This window comes from Quercus suber, unplaced genomic scaffold (assembly GCF_002906115.3).
Source record: "Quercus suber isolate HL8 unplaced genomic scaffold, Cork oak 2.0 scaffold_209, whole genome shotgun sequence".
Taxonomy (NCBI): domain Eukaryota; kingdom Viridiplantae; phylum Streptophyta; class Magnoliopsida; order Fagales; family Fagaceae; genus Quercus; species Quercus suber.
This window is the reverse complement of record NW_027069667.1, coordinates 805,544-825,425: the sequence shown is the minus strand read 5'-3', so window position 1 is coordinate 825,425 and position 19,882 is coordinate 805,544. Positions and strand designations below refer to the sequence as shown.

Sequence of the window (19,882 nt, the reverse complement as noted above, 5' to 3'; positions counted from 1 at the left end):
ATTGTGGTGGTGATAGTGATAGATGGTGAAGAAAATAGTGGCAGTATGACTAACAAAAGTAAACTTAATGCTTTTTCTCCAAACAAAAAAAGAAGGTAGAAGTAAACGTGATGCTCGGAGTAATGGTATGTTGGTTGTGATGGTAATCAATATGATAATGAAAATGGTGGGGAATGGTGATATGGTGATTGTAATGGCAATAAGAAAAAAAGTGGTTTGACTGCAAAAACATTATGGTAACGTGGTGGCAATATAGTCGCTGTAGTAGCAACTAGCAAAGTAACAATTTGATGGTAGTAGACTAGGTAGTGCTGAGGTGGTGTTAGTATGGTTGAGGTCAAGATTATTGTGGCAGAAAAACACTGATAATAGGTTTCACTTTTCTAGGTGGGGTGAGGTTTATCTCTGATGTGTTGCACATAGGTGATAGGTGAGTGGCGGAGTTAAAATTTTTTTATCAAGGGAAGCCAATGAGTGAAACTTATTTGGAAGGGGGGAGGACACCATTATGTGGAAGTATTCGAAAGACGGTGAATTTTCCACAAAATCAGCATATGCTATTGCAAATACCCCCCATGAACCAAATCCTCCCTTCCAGGGACAATGGATTTGGAAACTTGAAGTGCTGCCAAAAATTGTAAATTTCTTATGGTTGTGCATACATAACAGTGCCCCGATGAAACATACTTTGGCCTCGAGGGGTATCGCCAATGAGTCAATGACAGCACCTGCCCCTTGTGTAAAACTCACTCTGAAAAGATTGGCATCTGCTAAAGGATTGTATATATGCCCGAAATTTTTGGCACAAGATCTGTGTTTCCCCTGCTCTTGTTAATTCCTTTAATAATGATGTAAATATCTGGCTTAGGGACAACTGCCAAAGTAAGGCTTCTCATTCTTCATCTATCCCATGGAGTTATGTCTTTTTCTTTGCTATTTGGGAGCTATGGAAACATAGAAATAGAGTGGTATTTGATAATACTACTCTTAACCCCAACTTACATGGGTAGTGCATCAGTCAAGCTCTAGAGTATTATTTCTGTGTGGGAAAAGCCAAGAATCAGAGAAACATGGTGATTATTCCCGTAAGATGGAATAAACCTCCCCTTGATTGGTGCAAGTTAAATACAGATGGAGGGATTCTTGAGATCCATTGGGTTTACAAGCATCATAGCAGAATTCTAGGCCCTTAGGGATGGCCTTCTGCTAGCCACCCAACTCAGTGTGCAGAATCTTGAAATTGAGCTTGACGCAAAAATTATTGTAGATTTAATTGAATTCGGAAATAGCCCTAACACATCATATTCTTCTTTGCTGGCTGATTGCAAGTCATTGCTAGATAGGATTCCTCTAACTAGGGTGAAGCATGTGTATCAGGAAGCAAATAGATGTGCTGATGCACTTACTAGGAAAGGATGTACTTTGTAGAAAGATTTTGTTATTTTTGATGTACCCCCCCTCTGATGTTATAACATCCTTGGTGTGCTAGGATGCTAGTGGGGTGAACTATTGTAGGCTTTCAGCTGCTAATTAGCCATTTTGGCTCTTTAGTTTAATGAAGTTCCCTTTTAACCACACACACACACACACACACACACATATATATATATGATGTAAATGCACTTTTAGCCCTTACATTTTGGGCTGATTCTCGATTTGGTCTCTAAATTGATTTCGCTCCTAGGTCTCTGATTTCAAAAAAAATGTTTTTATTTTGGTCCCTGCCGTCAACCTAGTAATAGAAAAATCTGAGGTAGCAAACGGAGTGCATAAGTGGCATGTTAGATGCTGATATGGAAAATAAAATAATATTAAAAAAATTTATTTTGCTTTTAATAATGACAAGTCAACATTTTAATTAATAAAAAATAAAAATTGATTTTAAAAAATTAAATGGAAAAAATTCAAAAAAAAAAAAACTTTTTCAATTTTAAATATTGAGAAAAAAATTTGTAGCAACTACTTCAATTTTTCTTGAACTTTCTTAAGAAACAAACATTAACTTAACACCCCTTCTCATTCTAGGCTGGCATGTTTGTGTTTGTGTTTGTATCTATTTCATTTTCTTCTTTCTTTTAAGATAAACCAAAAAAAGAAAAAGAAAAATCAAAATAAAAATAACTTAATAAATAAATATTATTGGTGAGTGTTTGTGTCTGTATCTTTTTTTTTTTTTTTTCTTTCAAATCCTCTCTTTCTCTGTCTCTTGGTGCGTATTTGTGTTTGTATCTTTCTTTTTCTTCTTTCTTTGTTCAAGCTTTCGATCCCTCTCTCTCTCTCTTAATCTCTGACTTTTTTTTCTCTCTCTAAACCCTCTTTAATCTCTGGGTTTTTTCTAGTTTTCCGTGGGGTGGTTGGTAATGGAGGTGGAGATCAACGGCCATGGGTCTTGGATTATGGGTTTGGTTGGAGATGGAGATGGAAATGGAGTTGGTTGGGTTTGGTTGGAGAGGCTGGGTTTTTCTGGGTTTTAGTAGGGGTGGGCTGTGGCTGTGGAGATTGGTGTGGGTCTTGGATTTGTGTTTACATGTTTGGTTGTAGGTGGGGTTTTTCTGGGTTTCTGTAGGGGTGGGTGGTCGGTAGTGGAGGTGGAGATTGGTGTGGTTATGGAGATCAGTGTGGCCGTGATTGTGTTTAGGAGATGGAGATGTCTCAGTGAGTTTGGTTTCATGTTTGTGGTTTTTTTTTTTATTTAAATTATGTGGATTTGTATGTTTATTTCTTGGATTAATTGGGTTTGATTTACCAGAGGTTTATGAGTTTTATTTCTTAGATTTATTGGGTTTGATTTGCTAGATGTTTATGGGTTTGATTTCTTAGATTTATTGGGTGGTTTATGAGTTTGATTTCTTGGATTTATTAGGTTTGATTTATTGGATGTTTATGGGTTTGATTTCTTGGATTTATTGGGTTTGATTTGGGGAAGAACATGAAGCATGAAGTTCATGTCCTGGGGAAGAAAAAGAACAATGTTCTTCCGAAAAATAATGAAAAGCAAAAAAAAAAAAAAAGAAGGTGTTTAAAAAAAAATTATTTCGTTATTTGTTTTTTATTTTTCTGAGATGCCTTTTTTATTTATTAAAATGCTGACATGGATGCTAACTTGGTATTTATTAATGTTATTTTATTAGCCATATTAGCATTTAACATACTACCTATGCACTCTGTTTGCCACCTCAAATTTTTTTGTTATTGGGTTGACGATAGAGACCAAAATAAAAATTTTTTTTTGAAATTAGGGATTGACCTAGGAGCGAAATCAATTTAGGGACCAAATCAAGAATTAACAAAAAATGTAGGGACCAAAAATATATATATATATATATATATATATATGTTTTTCATTTTTAAGAAAAATTGTAAAACGATAAGGATGAAGAAATATCTGAGGGGAAGGCTGCTGCCACCGTATTCAATGCATTGCAACAGCTTTTCTGGCCGCATTTATGTGGAGAAGACATCTGAACAGTGCTTCATGACCTACCGCCACTCACACAAAGATGAAAAGCAGCTGCCTGACGTGACAGGTGCTTGAGCACGTCCATGGATGGGGAGCACGTGGACGGTAGGGATGAGAGTGAGAGTGGCTATATAATAGAGGGAGAGGGTATGAAACGGGGCATGAAATGTATGAAAAACAGAGGAATAAATAAGAAAAAGAGTGATAATCTTTTGCTGGCAATCCCTTGTCAACTCTAGTTCTTCAACCCATACTCTACAAATTTATTGTTTTTGGGTTTACGTAAAGAAACTAGACCCTACAGATGCTAACTTGGTATTTATTAATGTTATTTTATTAGCCACATTAGCATTTAACATACTACCTATGCACTTTGTTTGCCACCTCAAATTTTTTTGTTATTGGGTTGACGATAGAAACCAAAATAAAAACAATTTTTTGAAATTAGGGACTGACGTAGGAGCGAAATCAATTTATGGACCAAATCAAGAATTAACCAAAAATGTAGGGACCAAAAGTGTATTTGCGCATATATATATATATATATGTTTTTCATTTTTAAGAAAAATTGTAAGGAGGAATAGGTGTTTTTTTAAAACCCAGGGGGCCTTTGGCCCCCCCTCCACCAATGGGTCTGGGGGCATCCTATTTATTGAAATCAAATCCTGTGAAATAGGAGAACTAGGGATTGAGATTTGAATTGCACCGCGTGCAATTGCTCTTAATGGCTAAGATTGAAAGTTAAAAAAGGAACTTTTAATTCCAATCCTTTCATAAAAAAATGAAAAAAGTTTTTGTGAGAGGAATGAGAGTAACTGCACCTCGTGCAATACCCAGTGTATTGCACAAGATCCTAATTTGGGAACCAATTGTGCATATACCCTCTTACAAAAAAAGGCACCAATGAATTTTGAGCTTAATGGCTAGACCATCACAATAGCACGTTTGGTTCACACATGTTGAGAAGCAAGTAAGTGTCCTCATACACTTCCACAATTTTTTTCTGCGCACTTATTAGTTTTTATTTTTTATTTTTTTGATAAGCTTGGTACTTATTAATTGTTAGACTTGCTTGGGGTAGACTAATTTGAGAACTTTGGTTATATATAACTTTTGTCTATAAATTTGTAGTAATATATGTTTACACTTCTTTTATGGACAAAAACAAATCTCACAACATTTTTATAATAAGTTGAAGTGTTAACTCACTATAGGTTAAAATAGAGTGAAATAAAATTAAACAAAATTATATTGGGATTGTAGGGACTAGGTTTGAGCACTTCTACTGTTGGATGAATGAATTACAACCCAAATAGCCCAACACAATAAATTTATAGAGAATGAGTTTAAGAAATGGGCCTTAGTGAGGGATACAACAACTAGACATGATTACGAGTTAATTTAAATAACAAGAACATGGGCTAAAGTATGAAACTTTGTTCTTGGCCCTCATCTGAGGAGCTTATAGTTCTTATTACTTCTTCGGTGCTTGGTTACAACGGCTTCCAAGACTGTATAAATGGTTCCTGCGTTTTTCTGTTTCTGATTTTTTCTCCTCCCCCTCTTCCTGGAGGATTTCTTACATTATATATCCCTTTTCAGTTGATCTTGGCCCTCCATTTGTTGATAATGCAGGTCACTACTCAAGGGCTTGCCCCATCAGCCGCCTTCCTAAATCTTCTGTGAGTTGCAACAATCAAGGTAGCACTGTTCAGAGGTCATTTCCTCATTAATGAGGTTAGAACGTTAGTTGTGGGCATTTAATGTGGAGGTGACAGTTTCTCCTTGAATTGCTCCTCTGCCATGCTCCCATGGCTGATCCATTGTACTCGTCCTTCTTTGTGGAATGCTCTGGGAGGTTGCCTTTGATGGCGTGCCGCTCTTCCCTTCTATGATCTTGGTTAACTGAGGACAGGATTGTCCTCAGCGATGTTCCTCGGCAATTTGGGCTTTCTTTGTTCGTCCTCGGACATGCATTCCTCCTCGGCGTGGGCCTTAGGCTCAGTATAAAATGGGTCGGGGCTGTCAAATTCTTAAGCTCCATAGGGATCTATCATAACTCAAAATTAGTGTTGTGAGAATATGTTATATCCTTAGACTTTCTTATATGTTTATCATTGGTAGGCCAAAAAAAAGAAAAAAAGAAAAACACTTTGAACAAAGGTAAAAGAGAAATCGTTATTTTTTTATTATTATTTTTTTCTGGACAAAACTTAGATATTGTATTTTAAATGCTGTTCCTTAGGTTTTCTTCTTAAAATTCAACTATGTGGCTACTTAACTAAAGAATGCACTTCCATCCTATGAGAACAAAATCCACATGGTAGAATCTTAAAAAGAAAATCTAAGGAACAACGCATAAGTACTATACCTAAGTCTTACCCTTTTCTTCTATGCTCACTAATTAATTGATTTTTTTTTTTGTTAAGTAATATTTTAATGTGTTAACATATGATAAAATTTTGAAATATTTTTTTTTTTGCCTTTCAATAATTTTTTTTTTACTTATTTTAAAATATTGTTATAAGTACAAGGCATGGATTTGTTTTTGTTTTATAAATAGTAATGTATTTGTTTCTTTCTATTACTAATTTTTTACTATCTCTAATATATATTCTATCGTCTATAATAATATAAAACGGAAAACATTTTTTTAGTTAACCTCATGATTTTTTGTCACATAAGTTTTGAAACCTCACAATTTTACACACACACACACACATAATTAAGTTTAAATTATATTCTATATTTAAAAACTTAATTAGAATAACATATCTTATTTTCTTTAAATAATAAATTAGATAGCTCATCTCTTAAAAAAAAAAAATTAAATAGTTCCATATACAAACATAACAATAATAAATTCCTATTAATAATCACCATGATTACCTATATACACTTAATTGAGTTTAAATTCTATTTGATATTTAAACACCCAATTATAATTATATATCATATTTTCGTTAAATAATAGAATAACCACCGCACACCATTGGCGTGATGGTCATTCTACAAGTACAAAGTTTTTGTGGGGTGGAGAGGCAGGCAAGGTACAAGGTTTAAGTCTCCAAGAGTGAGCTTTAGAATTTCTATCTTGTATAAAAAAAAGAAGAAGAAGATAATTTTATATACAAAAACAACCATAATAAATGCATATCAATAATGACCATAATTATATATTTAATAGTTCCATGTGAAAAAAGATCATTATAATATCCATTAATAACTATCATAATGATCAATTTCATGTTTAATGATATTTAATATACAAATACAATTATAATAAATGACTATTAATAATTATCATAATATCAAATTTGATATTTAAATATAAAATTGTAAGGACCAAAAAGTTTGTAGCCCAAGCCCACTTAGGATAATGGGTTGTACCCTTCAAACTTGGCCCAAATCAATAAAATTTGTAAGAGGAGGGAAACAACAACAATGTGCTCTGCTCGAGAACAGCTATAAGGAAGAATCAGGTTTGTATTAAAAAATAAATGAGTATCAGGTTCTACACAAGGGCTCTCGAGGAGGCAGAATTCATATAGAAAGTGGTACTATTTACTTTCTTCTCCAATGTTCTTCTCTCTGTTTCTTTTTCTCTTTTTCCAACGCTTTCTTCTTTCCTTATATACTTCTACCTCCATCACATCTTCACCATCCATTGCTACTTAACCTCTCTCATTTTGACACTTGTTACCTTTCACATCTGAAGAAGATGGTGGAGGAGATTTGTCTGGTTGTGGCTTATACTGTTCAGGTCACTTCTTCATTAATGCGGTTGATAAAGCTGTTATCTATTATTTAATGCGGATGCAATAGGCCACACTAGACTAGAAGTTTCCCTATTGCCTACTAACTTTCACCCTTTTCAGAACCTAGCTCCCGCATAGAATACCACAAAGTACCGTGACTCATTTCATCTCCTCCTCGGGCGGCTTCCCCCCTTGGGCTCGTGGCTTGCAGCATTACCACGTCAATGCTGCGACCTCTCAACTTCATCCTTGGTCCTCGGGCCAACTGCTGCTACCTTTCAGTTTCATCTTCGGTCCTCGAGCACCCACAAAACATAAAAGAGAGAAATAAACCATTTTTAAAGAAAAAATTTATATTTTATTAAAAATTTTCATGCAATGCACAAGTTGTTGACTAGTATTTATATATTCTTTATATAGAGCGAGTTTCAGTTAACTCAACTAAAAAATATCTTATTGTTGAATAAGAGATCTTAGATTCAATCCGTGTCTACATCAAAAACCAATTGGTATCTTGATCTAATGATAATCAAAGAGCAATTATCAAGAGTAGACATTATAGGTTGAAACCATCTAAAAAAATTATTTATATGCACAAAGATAATTAAAATCATATATATATATATATATTTGTTTATGGTTTATTGGAGGTCTAATTTATTGATTTATTCTTTATTAAAGGGTCTTATTTAGACTTTGTTGTTATTTTTTGAAAGGAAAAGAGAAGGGGGAAAAAAAAATAAGTTTATCCATCGCTCTATTTGTTTCAATGGAACTTTGTGTATAGATAGTTTTTTGTATTCTCTAGTGTTTGGTAGCATTAGAAAAATGAGTTAAAAGAAAACTATCTTGGCTTAATAGAAAAAGTATGTCTTATTTTAAGAGATTGTTTTCTACTAATTCTTTTTGGAAAATAATTCTATCTCATAGTAAGCTAAATAAGAGAAGTTATAAAATTATTTTCAACTTATTTAAGGTTGCTATCAAACATAAAAAATTAGATAATTTTATAAAATCGCTCTATTTGTTTCAATGGAACTTTGTGTATAGATAGTTTTTTGTATTCTCTAGTGTTTGGTAGCATTAGAAAAATGAGTTAAAAGAAAACTATCTTGGCTTAATAGAAAAAGTATGTCTTATTTTAAGAGATTGTTTTCTACTAATTCTTTTTGGAAAATAATTCTATCTCATAGTAAGCTAAATAAGAGAAGTTATAAAATTATTTTCAACTTATTTAAGGTTGCTATCAAACATAAAAAATTAGATAATTTTATAATTTTTTTTTAAATGATTTATTTTCTAAAAAACATTATCACAAAAACTGCATATATCTATCCAGTCATGACGTACCATTACTACCAACTATTAACACAAAACCTAAATATTATTTTCATATAAAAATGTTTGTTAAATATTTTTTTTTGAGAAACTAAAATGTTTGTTAAATAAAAAAACTTTTTGAAATTATTTTTTAGGGTGAGAGATAAAACATAAAACAAAGTAAAATAGTAGTACTAAATAAAAAAAAATGTGCAAATGATATAATTTTATAAAAAATAATTTTTTTAAAAATAATTCATTTTCTAAAAAACATTATCACCAAAACAGCATATATCTATCCAGTCATGAAGTTCCATTACTACCAAGGGCGCAGCTTACGTCTAGTGCTCCAATGCACTGGACGCGTTGCGATTGTGATACGTGTCCAAAAATGGACACGTGTCACAATTGGTGCGGCTCCAGTGCACTGGAGCAACTGAACATAAGCCGCACCCTACTACCAACTACTAACACAAAACCTAAATATTATTTTCATATAAAAAATGTTTGTTAAATATTTTTTTTTTTTTTGAGAAACTAAAATGTTTGTTAAATAAAAAAAAACTTTTTGAAATTATTTTTTGGGGTGAGAGATAAAACATAAAACAAAGTAAAATAGTAGTACTTAAAAAAAAAAAAAGTGCAAATCAGATCGAAGGGACAAGTGGCCCCACTAAATCTTCACCGTTTAATCCCACCGTCCCGTTCAAAACGCAAATCCAAACACAGCATGCCTTTTCAAAGTTTCTTATAAACCCACCAATGTGTTGACTTCGTCTCACCATTTCCCAATCACCTACAACCAAAATCCGCAAGCCTCCAAGTGTACCCTCCAATCAAATCCTTCATATCCAAAAATAAAATTCCACACGTCCTTCTCTGATTCAATTCCTCACCGTTATACACTGCTCCACGCACCACCAGATCACCCCAAAAATAAAGAGACCCCTCAATATATCAAAATAATATCACCCCACAGCGTGATTTTTGATTTTTTGAGATATTTCCTGATGCGACGTTGCTTTGAGAATTTCCATCGCCGCCGTGGATGGTGGTAGAAGTGGAGTAATTGGTAAATGTTGTTGTTGTTGTTGGTACAGAGAGATAGGAGGAGAGAAAAAGGAAAAGATTGATTTTCATTGACAAAGAAATCTACAGAGAGAGAGAGAGAAAGAGTGTGTGTTTAGTTATGTGTGATTTGGTGGCCCGCACGGGTCGGCATCAGCAGCGCTACGATGCTGGTTGTCGCCTTGTTGCAGGGTATACGCATCGTTTTTTTCCAATTACTTTCTCTCTCTTATATATGCATGCATGTGTGGTGTTTGTATGAATGCTCAACTATTTATATATATGTATGTGTTAATGTTGATTGATGTGATGTGATGTGGCTTTTGGTTTAGTTGCTGTTTAAGTTTTTAGAATATTGGAGTCGTTTTCAGCTGTGGCAATGTGTTCAAAATTGATTCTTTACCTTTTTTTTTTTCTTTTTTTTAATTAATTTTTTTAATAAAAAAAATTAAAGAAAAAAAAAGTAGAAAAGAGATCTGTGGTGATGTTTTAGAAGTGGGTTTTGGAAGAATATGTGATTTGGGTGTAAATGAGATTGTTGAGCTTAGGTATTGTTTGGATTAGTAAATTCCTGCTTTTTTGATTTGGTATTTAGTTTTATGAGTTTTGTTGGGGTGGTGGTAGAAGTTGGATGAGGGAATTTAGATATTGGCTTTGTGGGGATGCTTGCTGAAAGGGATAGGAGGAGGATGAGGATAAGGAATTTGTTGGTCTGTGCTACAATGGATAAAGTTATTATGGGATGCGATTTAGAATTGGGAAAGGGATGGATTATATTTTAGAAGGACCACGCAAATGTAAGGATAGGATAGCCTTGTGAAGTCATTTTCTCAATAATGTGAGGTTGTGGTGTGATAGAATAGGTTTTGTTAGGAGGGGTTGTGTGAAGCAAAAAAAGAAAAGAAAAGAAAAGCCACAGAACACATTTAGGCAATTATTTAGCAATGAATTGTTTCATTGTTCATGTTTGTGTATCAGCTGTTCTGCCTTTTGTTGTCTGTGTTATTGGAATCTTTGGCACCATGAGAAGTCGCAATGACTTGGTTGATAGCATTTTATGAAATAAAACTATTGAATTGGAAGTAGTAGGTTACCCTAATGGTTATTCAACTTCATAAACAAGGTGCATTTGGTAAAGGTAAGATTCTCACCACTGTTAAGCGTGATATAACCTTTGAGCAGCTTTGTAGTGAATTTGGGTGACATTATAGTGTAGATGAGATTCTTAGTAGATTATTTGATTGAGGAATGAATACAATGTGTTATGTCCAAGGCAAAACACTTGCAAAGAATTTTCTGAATTTTTTAAAATTTTTATAATTAAGAAATAATTTTTTGAATTAAAACACTCTCTACCCTTCTCATTTCTCATTGAATTTATAGGCAAATACAATGCATGATATTCATACAATAATGGTTGGACTACTTCCAACGCAATACGCAACTTCCTACTTCCTAGGTAGACAACCTCCTATAAACACATACTAGGCTCTAACATTTTCCAACAAGACTCCATAATAATTTTGACCAAATTTAGTGACAAATAAAAGTCACTTGGACACATGAAGAAAATGATGTGTCACCCACATGGCTGCCACATAATCTGTCTCTATAGTCTATGCTCCTGCATCACAAGGGCAACTTAATCACGTGTCCGCACAGTGCCTGCTTGACCCTTTGATATCACTTGCCAATGGTCTACCACTGTAATTAGCACTTATTGATGAAGGGCTAGGGCCAGAAGGAATATGATTGAGGAAAAGAGAATCGATCTGTGACAATTCTTCAAAAGCTTCTCTCAAGAGGGAGGTTGAGGTTGCTCTTGATAATTAGCCTAATTTGTTTAGTTGATAATCCTTGATATCTGCTTAAACAAGTGCCTAGTGTGTCCTTGATATCTGCAGTAGTTTCTGTGAAGTAGCTCTAATGAACATGGAATAAACAGACATTGGAATGCACCAAACACAGTTGATGTGAGATGCCTGTGTGTGCCATCTTTTCTGGGGTTGAGCTTGGTTGCACTTGCATGCATCTGTTTGTAGGCCATTCATGATCAAACTTATGCCTTATGTGGACCATATGGAAACAGGTTTAATCACATATTCATTGATGTGGAGTCATATGGCAATCTTTGTATCAGTGGGTTGCAGGTTTTGGCAGTGTTTATTTCACTTCCTTTTGTAGATTTCGTTGAGTATTAAAACTTTAAAGCGTAACTTATTTTAGGTATTCAATGCATACTGGTTGTAAGTATTGATTTCCTCTTTCTAATAAAATAGTTTTCTTCTTCTTAAAAAATAAAATTTGTAACAATATAAAAAGGAAGAAGAAAGTTTTATCATAATGTATATATTTTTTTCAGTTGGGACTTATATTATTGGTTGTAACATTAGGGGTATCGGCAAAAGATTCCTATTATGTTTGGTGCACTGAAGCTAACTGAGCAGATTTATTACAGGTGTATTCCATTTAGGTTTAGAGATTCAAATGTGAGTGGCAATTCGAATTCTGAGAAGATTGTTGAGGTGCTTATGATTAACTCAACTAGTGGGCCAGGTCTCCTGTTTCCAAAGGTAATATGTAGTTTTTTTTTTTCCTGAAAATTTACTTTGATGAGAATTGTTATCTATTTTTGGTTCACTTCTCTGCCAGCTTGCTCATTAAAATGTTATGGTCTCTCTCTCTCTCTCTGTCACTCACACACACACACACGCACACACTGGAGATTAATATTTAGGCCAAGTGCAGTACAAGTTGGATTTTTCAATACGAAATGAACATGCTTTCAAATCAATTTACAGTCTCCAAATTCTTTGCAGAAGTTGTCATGCCAACTTCTTGCTTTCCATTTTCCTTAAGTTTTTTTAGCTGCTTGGTTAGTCCAGTTCTTGATTATATGTCCCAAGTCAAAACTTTATTCTGTATGGCTTATGGCAGTTCTATTTGCTGGTAAAATTACATGGATAATATTATGTGTTTCTTGGGAGTGTGAGTGGAGTCCCTGCATATTTAGCTTTCATGCATTATTAGCTTACACTTGCAGTCCCTATAAGCCGAAGCTTTAATATTATAGAAGGTTGTTCCATTTGCAGGAAGGCATCAATTTCATTTGTTCCATCCATAGCTTATTGGTGACACCTAAATTTTACTATTCACTCCCAAAATCATGTGTCAAGTTGAATTTTGTGATGCTTTGAAGTTATTTTAGGACCAAAAGTTAATAGGGATGGTTGATAGTGTAATATTTACTTGGCGGTTGATAAGATTGTTTGTTTGGCACTATATCAATTTTTAAGAGTACAATTACCCCTTAGTTATCACTAACCTCTTGGGAGCAATCTTATGACCTTAGAATTTTAGGGTATAAAGGTGGACTAGAACTGAAAAAGGTATATTCTATTGGGTACTTGTACATTTCAGTTTAGCAATATTCTGGTTTGTTCTGACTGGGTGAATTGCCTATGAAAAATTTTAAGGAATTTTCCAGTCAGTTTTGTATGAGGCAAAGGACCTTACCAGGATTAGGTCACGGTCCATTGCCTTCATGAAGATGGTATACTGGAAGTAATCAATGTCAGTTAAACAGGAGAAGGATGTGGAGATTTATGATCAGCCATGCATGGATTCTATTATGCTTGGCAAATATGCAAGTTCTATTTAATAATAAATAAAGCATATTAGAAGGTATTCAGGCGATGACACCCAAGTGTACATGAGTAGAGGAATGGAAATTGTGGGAGTTTTGTAGATGGTTCACAGTTGCCAGGCCAACTTAACTATTGGAGAAATGCATGGAGGCCTGTGGCAGTCGATATGTCAACACTCTAGCTTCTGTCATAGTGTGCTATAGAACTATATTTTGGAAGTTATTGGGCAGGAAGCTTTTATTCTAAGGAAACTAACTGATACTGAACCAAATCTCAATATGTAGCAATGCAATTTAAATTAAACCAATATCAAGATTTATGCCGGTGCATATCTGATTGATCATTGATGGTCCCTAACTGATGACGTGTGTTTTTGACAAGTAATAAGAATTTGGGAATTCCTTCATTGCATTCAAAAGTTTGGATTCTTTTTTGGGAAGCAACATGAGATATTTATTTGCAGTTTTTATTGGTAAGTCTTTTTCAAATGTAGTGCAAATTAGCTAGTTTATGATTACTTGGGAAATTCTATTTGGTGTGGTTTTTATAAATATCTGTATTTGCTTTCCCTACCATCATTTAGAAAGTGGGAGGTGATAATCATACAATTGTTTTCATGAGTTGTTCTTTTCCTTTTATAGGGTGGTTGGGAGAATGATGAAACTGTTCAGGAGGCAGCAGTAAGGGAAGCTATTGAAGAGGCTGGAGTTCGAGGGGAACTAATGGTGATTTTGATTTTAATAAATTTGATGTTGTCCTTGTTTTTTTCTTTTTCTTTTTCCATTGAACTTGTATGATATTGTTATAAACCCTTTTGATTATTTTACAGTCACTTAATCTATTGAAGGTCTTGAAGTTGATATGATTTTTATGTTTCAATTGTTGCATTATCAGTTTGCTTAATTCTCCCATGTTTATCTTGGACTGCTTTTGGAGAAGCAATAATATTCTGTTTTTTGTTTTTGTATATCTGCCTTGTTAGTTGTGATTGTCGCTTTAGATGCCTACATTGCAATACAGATAAAACTTTGATTGCTGTTGCAATTATTATTTGTTTGTTTACTAAATTTTTTAAAATACAATATTTGGCATCCTAGTCCTAGATTTAGCAAAATGCTGGACAGTTTCCACTCATGTTGTTGATGACATTTGTTACAGTTTAGCGGAAAGGTTTTAAGAAAATACCGAAAGATATTGCTGCACATGTTTTGATTATGGAATATTCAAGTTATACATTAAGTTTGTTTCTATTTCTTGGTTTCAGGATTTCTTGGGTTATTATCCCTTTAAGAGTAAAACCCACCAAGATGAGTTCTGCCCAGAAGGTTCATGTAAAGCTGCAATGTTTGCTTTGTTAGTCAAGGAGGAGCTTGAGTCATGGCCAGAGCAGAGCACCCGAAACCGAACTTGGTTGACTGTACCAGCGGCATTGGATAGGTGCCGGCATCCATGGATGAGGGATGCCCTAGAGAATGGCTTCTCTAAGTGGCACGCAGGCAAGGACATCTCTGAACACCATTGACTTGCTGGGTGCACATGAAGTAAATGCAAGTTAAGGATTACATTGTTACTGTTTTCTCAAGTTTATTTTTCTATTCTTATGAGTGCCTCTCTGACATTTTAATTCAGAGAGTACTCATGTGACTTTAGCTCAAGTTTTAAGTCCCCTCCAAGATGTTCACTAATGTATAACTTGAAAAGTTTAGCCATTAATGTGCCTCATTCTCCATGACCACATACTTTGAAAGTTAAGAAAGAAAGAAAGAACTACTAAGCTCTTTTTCCTACTGATCGACTTGTCGAGGATCTACAGTTGTGGAAAGTCATGAATGTCTTAGCTTGTCCTCAATTTTTGCTTCTGCTGAGTTGGGAAAGTTTAAATTTTGTGTATTATATTTATTTATTAATATCTTGTTAACATTAAAGGGATACTAGTTTTATTTTTTTATAGTATATTTAGTCTTCAATTTTAGCATATTTTTAATTATTGAATTCTAAACTTCTATGCTTCATACGTTCCCCCAAGCTAAATCTCTAGTTCTCTTAGTATTATGTGATTAAGATTTGACGAAACCAGCAAGACACGAGGAATTCATTTTGGGTGGATAGACCATTGGACATAATTGCCGTAGTCTACCCAAAGTACCAAATAATTGATCAAGTAGTTCAAAATTACAATCTTCCATTTGATATGGTCCAAGTACAAAATAAGAAAATCAATTAAAATCTAATAGAGCTGTTGAAATGAGCCGAAAGATTACATGGCGTATATAACTTGTTGAGATGGTGACATGTGTTCACTTTTGATCACATGTCATCATTCCAACAGGTCTTGCACATAACACAAGCCAATATATATATAATAAAGAAATATTATTAAGTACTAAACATTAAAAATTTTAACAAAGTTATATTGATTCTTATCTAAACCTACTCACTGATGTCAATAGTTTAATTAAAAAAAAAAAAAAGATTCTCTGACAAGCAAATGGAGAAATTGGAATCTCCCTGATCTTTATTGTATTACTCATTTGTTTAAAAGTTCTGATTTAGCTTTACAACCAAAACAATTGCTAATGTGCCTAACTGATTTTTGAAGACTTTGCTAGAGTGGATGAAAGCTTTGGGGATTTTTTTCATTTCAAACTTCTCTGAGCTTATAGATCTTTGTAATTTTAGAACTATAATTTAACTTTCAGCTAGTATACTCCCAGTGTAATTGATGAATTTGCTAATAAGATTTTATTACTTATCAAAAAATAAAAATAAATTTGCCTAACTGATTTTGGTGTTTTTAATGCCCTAAATTGTGTGATTAGTTTTCTCATGGTGTTTCTGTCTGAAGAGTGTTATGTGTGGCAAATGTCTTTATTGGGGGATTTGTCTTGTTAATTTGTTTTGGCTATGTTAGGGGTTGTAGTATTTGCTTCATGTGTTTTGAGGCTTGGTAAATGTTTAAGATGAGTACTGGCTGTGGCTTAAATTTAAAGAGAAAATAGCTTTTATGAACTACTTTCAGGTTAGAGGAATTAGTTTGGTAAACTTCTTCCTTTGTTTGGAATCTAGCTCTTTTTTGCCAATTGTGGACCCTACGGAGGGAATGGAATCATTGTACATTTGACAGTGTGGAAGTCTCCGTTGTTTAGTTGAAATCAGTTTTTATAATGTAATTGTTTAAATGGTCTCATTTTCTAGGCTTTGTTGAGATACATGGGATAGTTCTTCTACTTTAATAGAGATTTAGTACTTATAAAAATTACTAACACATGCTTTGCTTGTATAGGTTTGGTGAGGTGATAACAGTTACAATTTTGAGAAATTTGCTGGGGAATTTGATAGTTCGAGTTATGACTCTAGTGGGAAGAGAGATCCTTCCAGGTCTTGCGTTTATATTTTGATGGCATACTGTCCAAAGATGCTGGAAATAGTATTCAGAGAGGGAATTAGTGAGGAGATTGCTTGGAGATATTTTCGACAAATTGTTGAAGGATTGGACTATATTCATAGTCAAGGTTTAATCCATCGAGACATATGCTCTAAGAATCTGTTTTTAGATTTTGAGAAGCAAATCAAGATTAGAGATTTTGGACTAGGTGTGGATTATTATCTTAATTTATTTTCTAAGAATGAATCTTAGGTAAATATTTATATATCACCAATTTTTTTATTTCATGGTTCTAACTTTGATTAAACTTGTTTGTATTATGCAGCAAAATTTATGGAGGTCAAAGATGATGGAGAATTTTGAGTACATAGTTCCAATGATTACGGACATCACTTTTATAAAAGTCTAGAAGTGATGAAAAATTCTTGGAATACTCAAAAGTCGGATATTTACAGCCTTGGAGTTTTGCTGTTTGGGCTATTGTATCCTAGTGAAACGGAAGCGAGAAGGATAGAAAAGCTGAATGAGTTGTGCAAAGTCTTACCTTTCCTGATGATTGGAAATATCCTGATCTTATCTCACTTGATGTCAAAAGTGAGATAAGATCAGGATATTTCCAATCATCAGGAAAGGTAAGACTTTTGTGCAACTCATTCAGCTTTTCTATCCTTCTCGCTTCCGTTTCACTGGATACAATAGTCCAAACAGCAAAACTCCAAGGCTGTAAATATCCGACTTTTGAGTATTCCAGGAATTTTTCATCACTTTTGGACTTTTATAAAAGTGATGTCCGTAATCATTGGAACTGTGTACTCAAAATTCTCCATCATCTTTGACCTCCATCAATTTTGCTGCATAATACAAACAAGTTTAATCAAAGTTAGAACCATGAAATAAAAAAATTGGTGATATATAAATATTTGCCTAAGATTTATTCTTAGAAAATAAATTAAAATAATAATCCACTCCTAGTCCAAAATCTTCAATCTTGATTTGCTTCTCAGAATCTAAAAACAGATTCTGAGAGCATATGTCTCGATGGATTAAACCTTGACTATGAATATAGTCCAATCCTTCAACAATTTGTCGAAAATATCTCCAGGCAATCTCCTCACTAATTCCCTCACTAATCTCCAATCTCCACACCTAGTCCATCTACAGCAGACATACTGACTCTAGTGTGGTGTAAGTTAAATTCCGTTTTATTGTATACCCACAGCAAAAGCAGATGATGTTCAAGTTCAACAGCTTAAGGAGGAGAATCTGCAACTTAAAGAAAAATTACGACGGGTAGCGGTATTAAACTTGATACTTTTAGTGGAAAAAAAGAAAAATACTAAAAATATTTATTTTTCATCTTCTTCCAGGTTGACATGTATATGGATGTGAGAGAAACATGCTTTCCCAAAAGGCCCTACTCTTTTTGGGTAAAATCGTACTCTTTTTTTAATTTTTTTTTAATTTGTCTTGCTCATGCTGTTTGCTCTACTTCTGTTGCATTTGGTATTTGCTTTTTAATTTTTCATGCTTTCTTTGTGGCAGTTGTATAGAGTTTTTTGGGTTGTATGGCTCTTGCTTTTCATAGTTTTCTTGGGAGGAAACAGCATTAACGACCTCTAAGGTTCAATTGTAACTCACTTTTCTTTAGTTGTGTTAGCAAGCTTATGTGGTTGTCTTAGTGAATCCTTAGAAGTTGGTTCTGTAGTTATGTTTGCTGGAAGCGTTGTCTGAGATACTGGTACTGTAGCTTCATGCTGCTAGCTTAGGTTGGTTGTTAGTTGCTGGTTGAGTCTCTGATGCTGGTTCAACAATTTTTTTTCATTTGTGCTAAATGTAGATTAGTTTTATCAAATTTGTGTGGCTTGTTCTATTGGTGATTTGCTTTACCTATTATTTCTGTATGGAACATGTGTTGCATATCTGTTGTTTGCTTACTGCTCTGTATTTGGGATAAGCATCTCTGGTAGTATCAGTTGTTTTTGCTAATATAATTTCTGAATTATCAAAAAATTGAGTTGATATCTGAGGAAGTTGCTATGTTTATGTTTTGCATCATGAATTATGATCTTTACTTGCTGGCCAGGACTGAAAAGTTTATTTGTTAGCCTGATAAATCATACAAGGTAAATGTTCAATGATTTTTTTTTTTTTTTTTTTTTTTTTGAGAATCAGGTAAATGTTCAATGATGGTGCTGCTTTCAAGATTATATCTGGTGTAATCAACATTATCAAGTCAGAGCTTTGAAGAATTATGCCCTGGAGTTGTTTCTTGTGCTGATCTTCTGGATTTGGCAGCCAAAGATATTGTTTTTGGTAGGTCATAATTCTTGTTCAGCCGATGACTGTTGAATGCACTATATTTTCATATGCTACAATTGTACTCTCTAATGTCCGGATTGGTTTAAAACATTTGGATATTACTTTTTAGCGTCAGAATCTTTCATTCCTATACACATGATTTGGCAGCCAGAGAGAGTGATACTCTGTGTAGTCATAGTACTTGGTTAGCCATTGACTGTTGTATGCACTATATGGATTCTCTATTCATCTGCTACAGGTGTACTCTCCAAAGACTGGAGTGGTTTGAAATGTTTGGATATTACTTTTTTAGCAGTAGAATCTTTCATTTCTATACACTAATGATGCTCATATGTATGAGATAACTTCAGCTCAGGAAAATAGCCATTAGATGAGACTCGAGAAATGTCTTAAATTTTTCAATGTTGCAACGTTAAAATCCTCCCACCAATCTCATACACATACACTTTTATGGAAAAATAAAATTTGTATGTTTTGAATAGATCTGGCAGGTGATTCCACCACTTTGCAAAACCAAGAGCATAAATAAACATGTCTACAGGATATAATACATGGTTATAGAATGTTTATGAGTAGGACTACTTGTTACAGGTTAGGTGCACTTGCAGCTTCAAAATTAGCATTTCACCATGCACCCTGCACAAGCACAAAAAAAAGGGGGTGAATATCACGGTAATACATGGTTAGGTGCACTTGCAGACATATGTATATCATTACATTGCATAACGAAAAGCATAATAGTAATATTTCTATTTCTCCTCCTCCTTTGCCTTTGACTTGCCCTCTGAAGGATTGGTTCTGTTATAATGACCAGTCCTTGTACACTTAATATCCAGTATTAACAACCTCATTCCTACAGGTATTTATTTCATCAAACACCAAATCCCACACCACCTAACTCATCCCGATCACTAGAATCATGCCC

The 19,882-nt window shown here is 34.0% G+C and overlaps 1 protein-coding gene and 1 long non-coding RNA gene across 4 annotated transcripts in view; both read left to right on the top strand.

The window, feature by feature from the left end:
• Positions 1–9,246: 9,246 nt before the first annotated feature.
• LOC112010900 (nudix hydrolase 16, mitochondrial) overlaps positions 9,247–19,882 on the top strand; it is a 62,075-nt gene continuing 51,439 nt past the window's right edge. Inside the window, exons 1-4 of one of the 2 annotated variants that reach the window (XM_024033956.2) lie at positions 9,331–9,798; positions 12,065–12,179; positions 13,895–13,978; positions 14,518–15,228. In XM_024033956.2, the coding sequence (XP_023889724.1) occupies positions 9,728–9,798; positions 12,065–12,179; positions 13,895–13,978; positions 14,518–14,775 (528 nt within the window). In that variant the 5' untranslated portion in view covers positions 9,331–9,727 and the 3' untranslated portion in view covers positions 14,776–15,228. Of the gene's footprint in view, positions 9,799–12,064; positions 12,180–13,894; positions 13,979–14,517; positions 15,229–19,882 lie in introns of those variants that run through there. The other variant, XM_065779473.1, reaches the window with a different exon arrangement.
• LOC136070095 (uncharacterized) lies at positions 17,224–19,272 on the top strand. Of its 2 annotated transcripts, XR_010631339.1 has the most exons (4): positions 17,224–17,928; positions 18,006–18,065; positions 18,181–18,761; positions 18,811–19,272. It is a non-coding gene; the product is annotated as an uncharacterized LOC136070095 (long non-coding RNA). The 2 variants fall into 2 exon arrangements; XR_010631338.1 differs by lacking the exon at positions 18,181–18,761 and having other exon boundaries at positions 17,228–17,928; positions 18,811–19,227.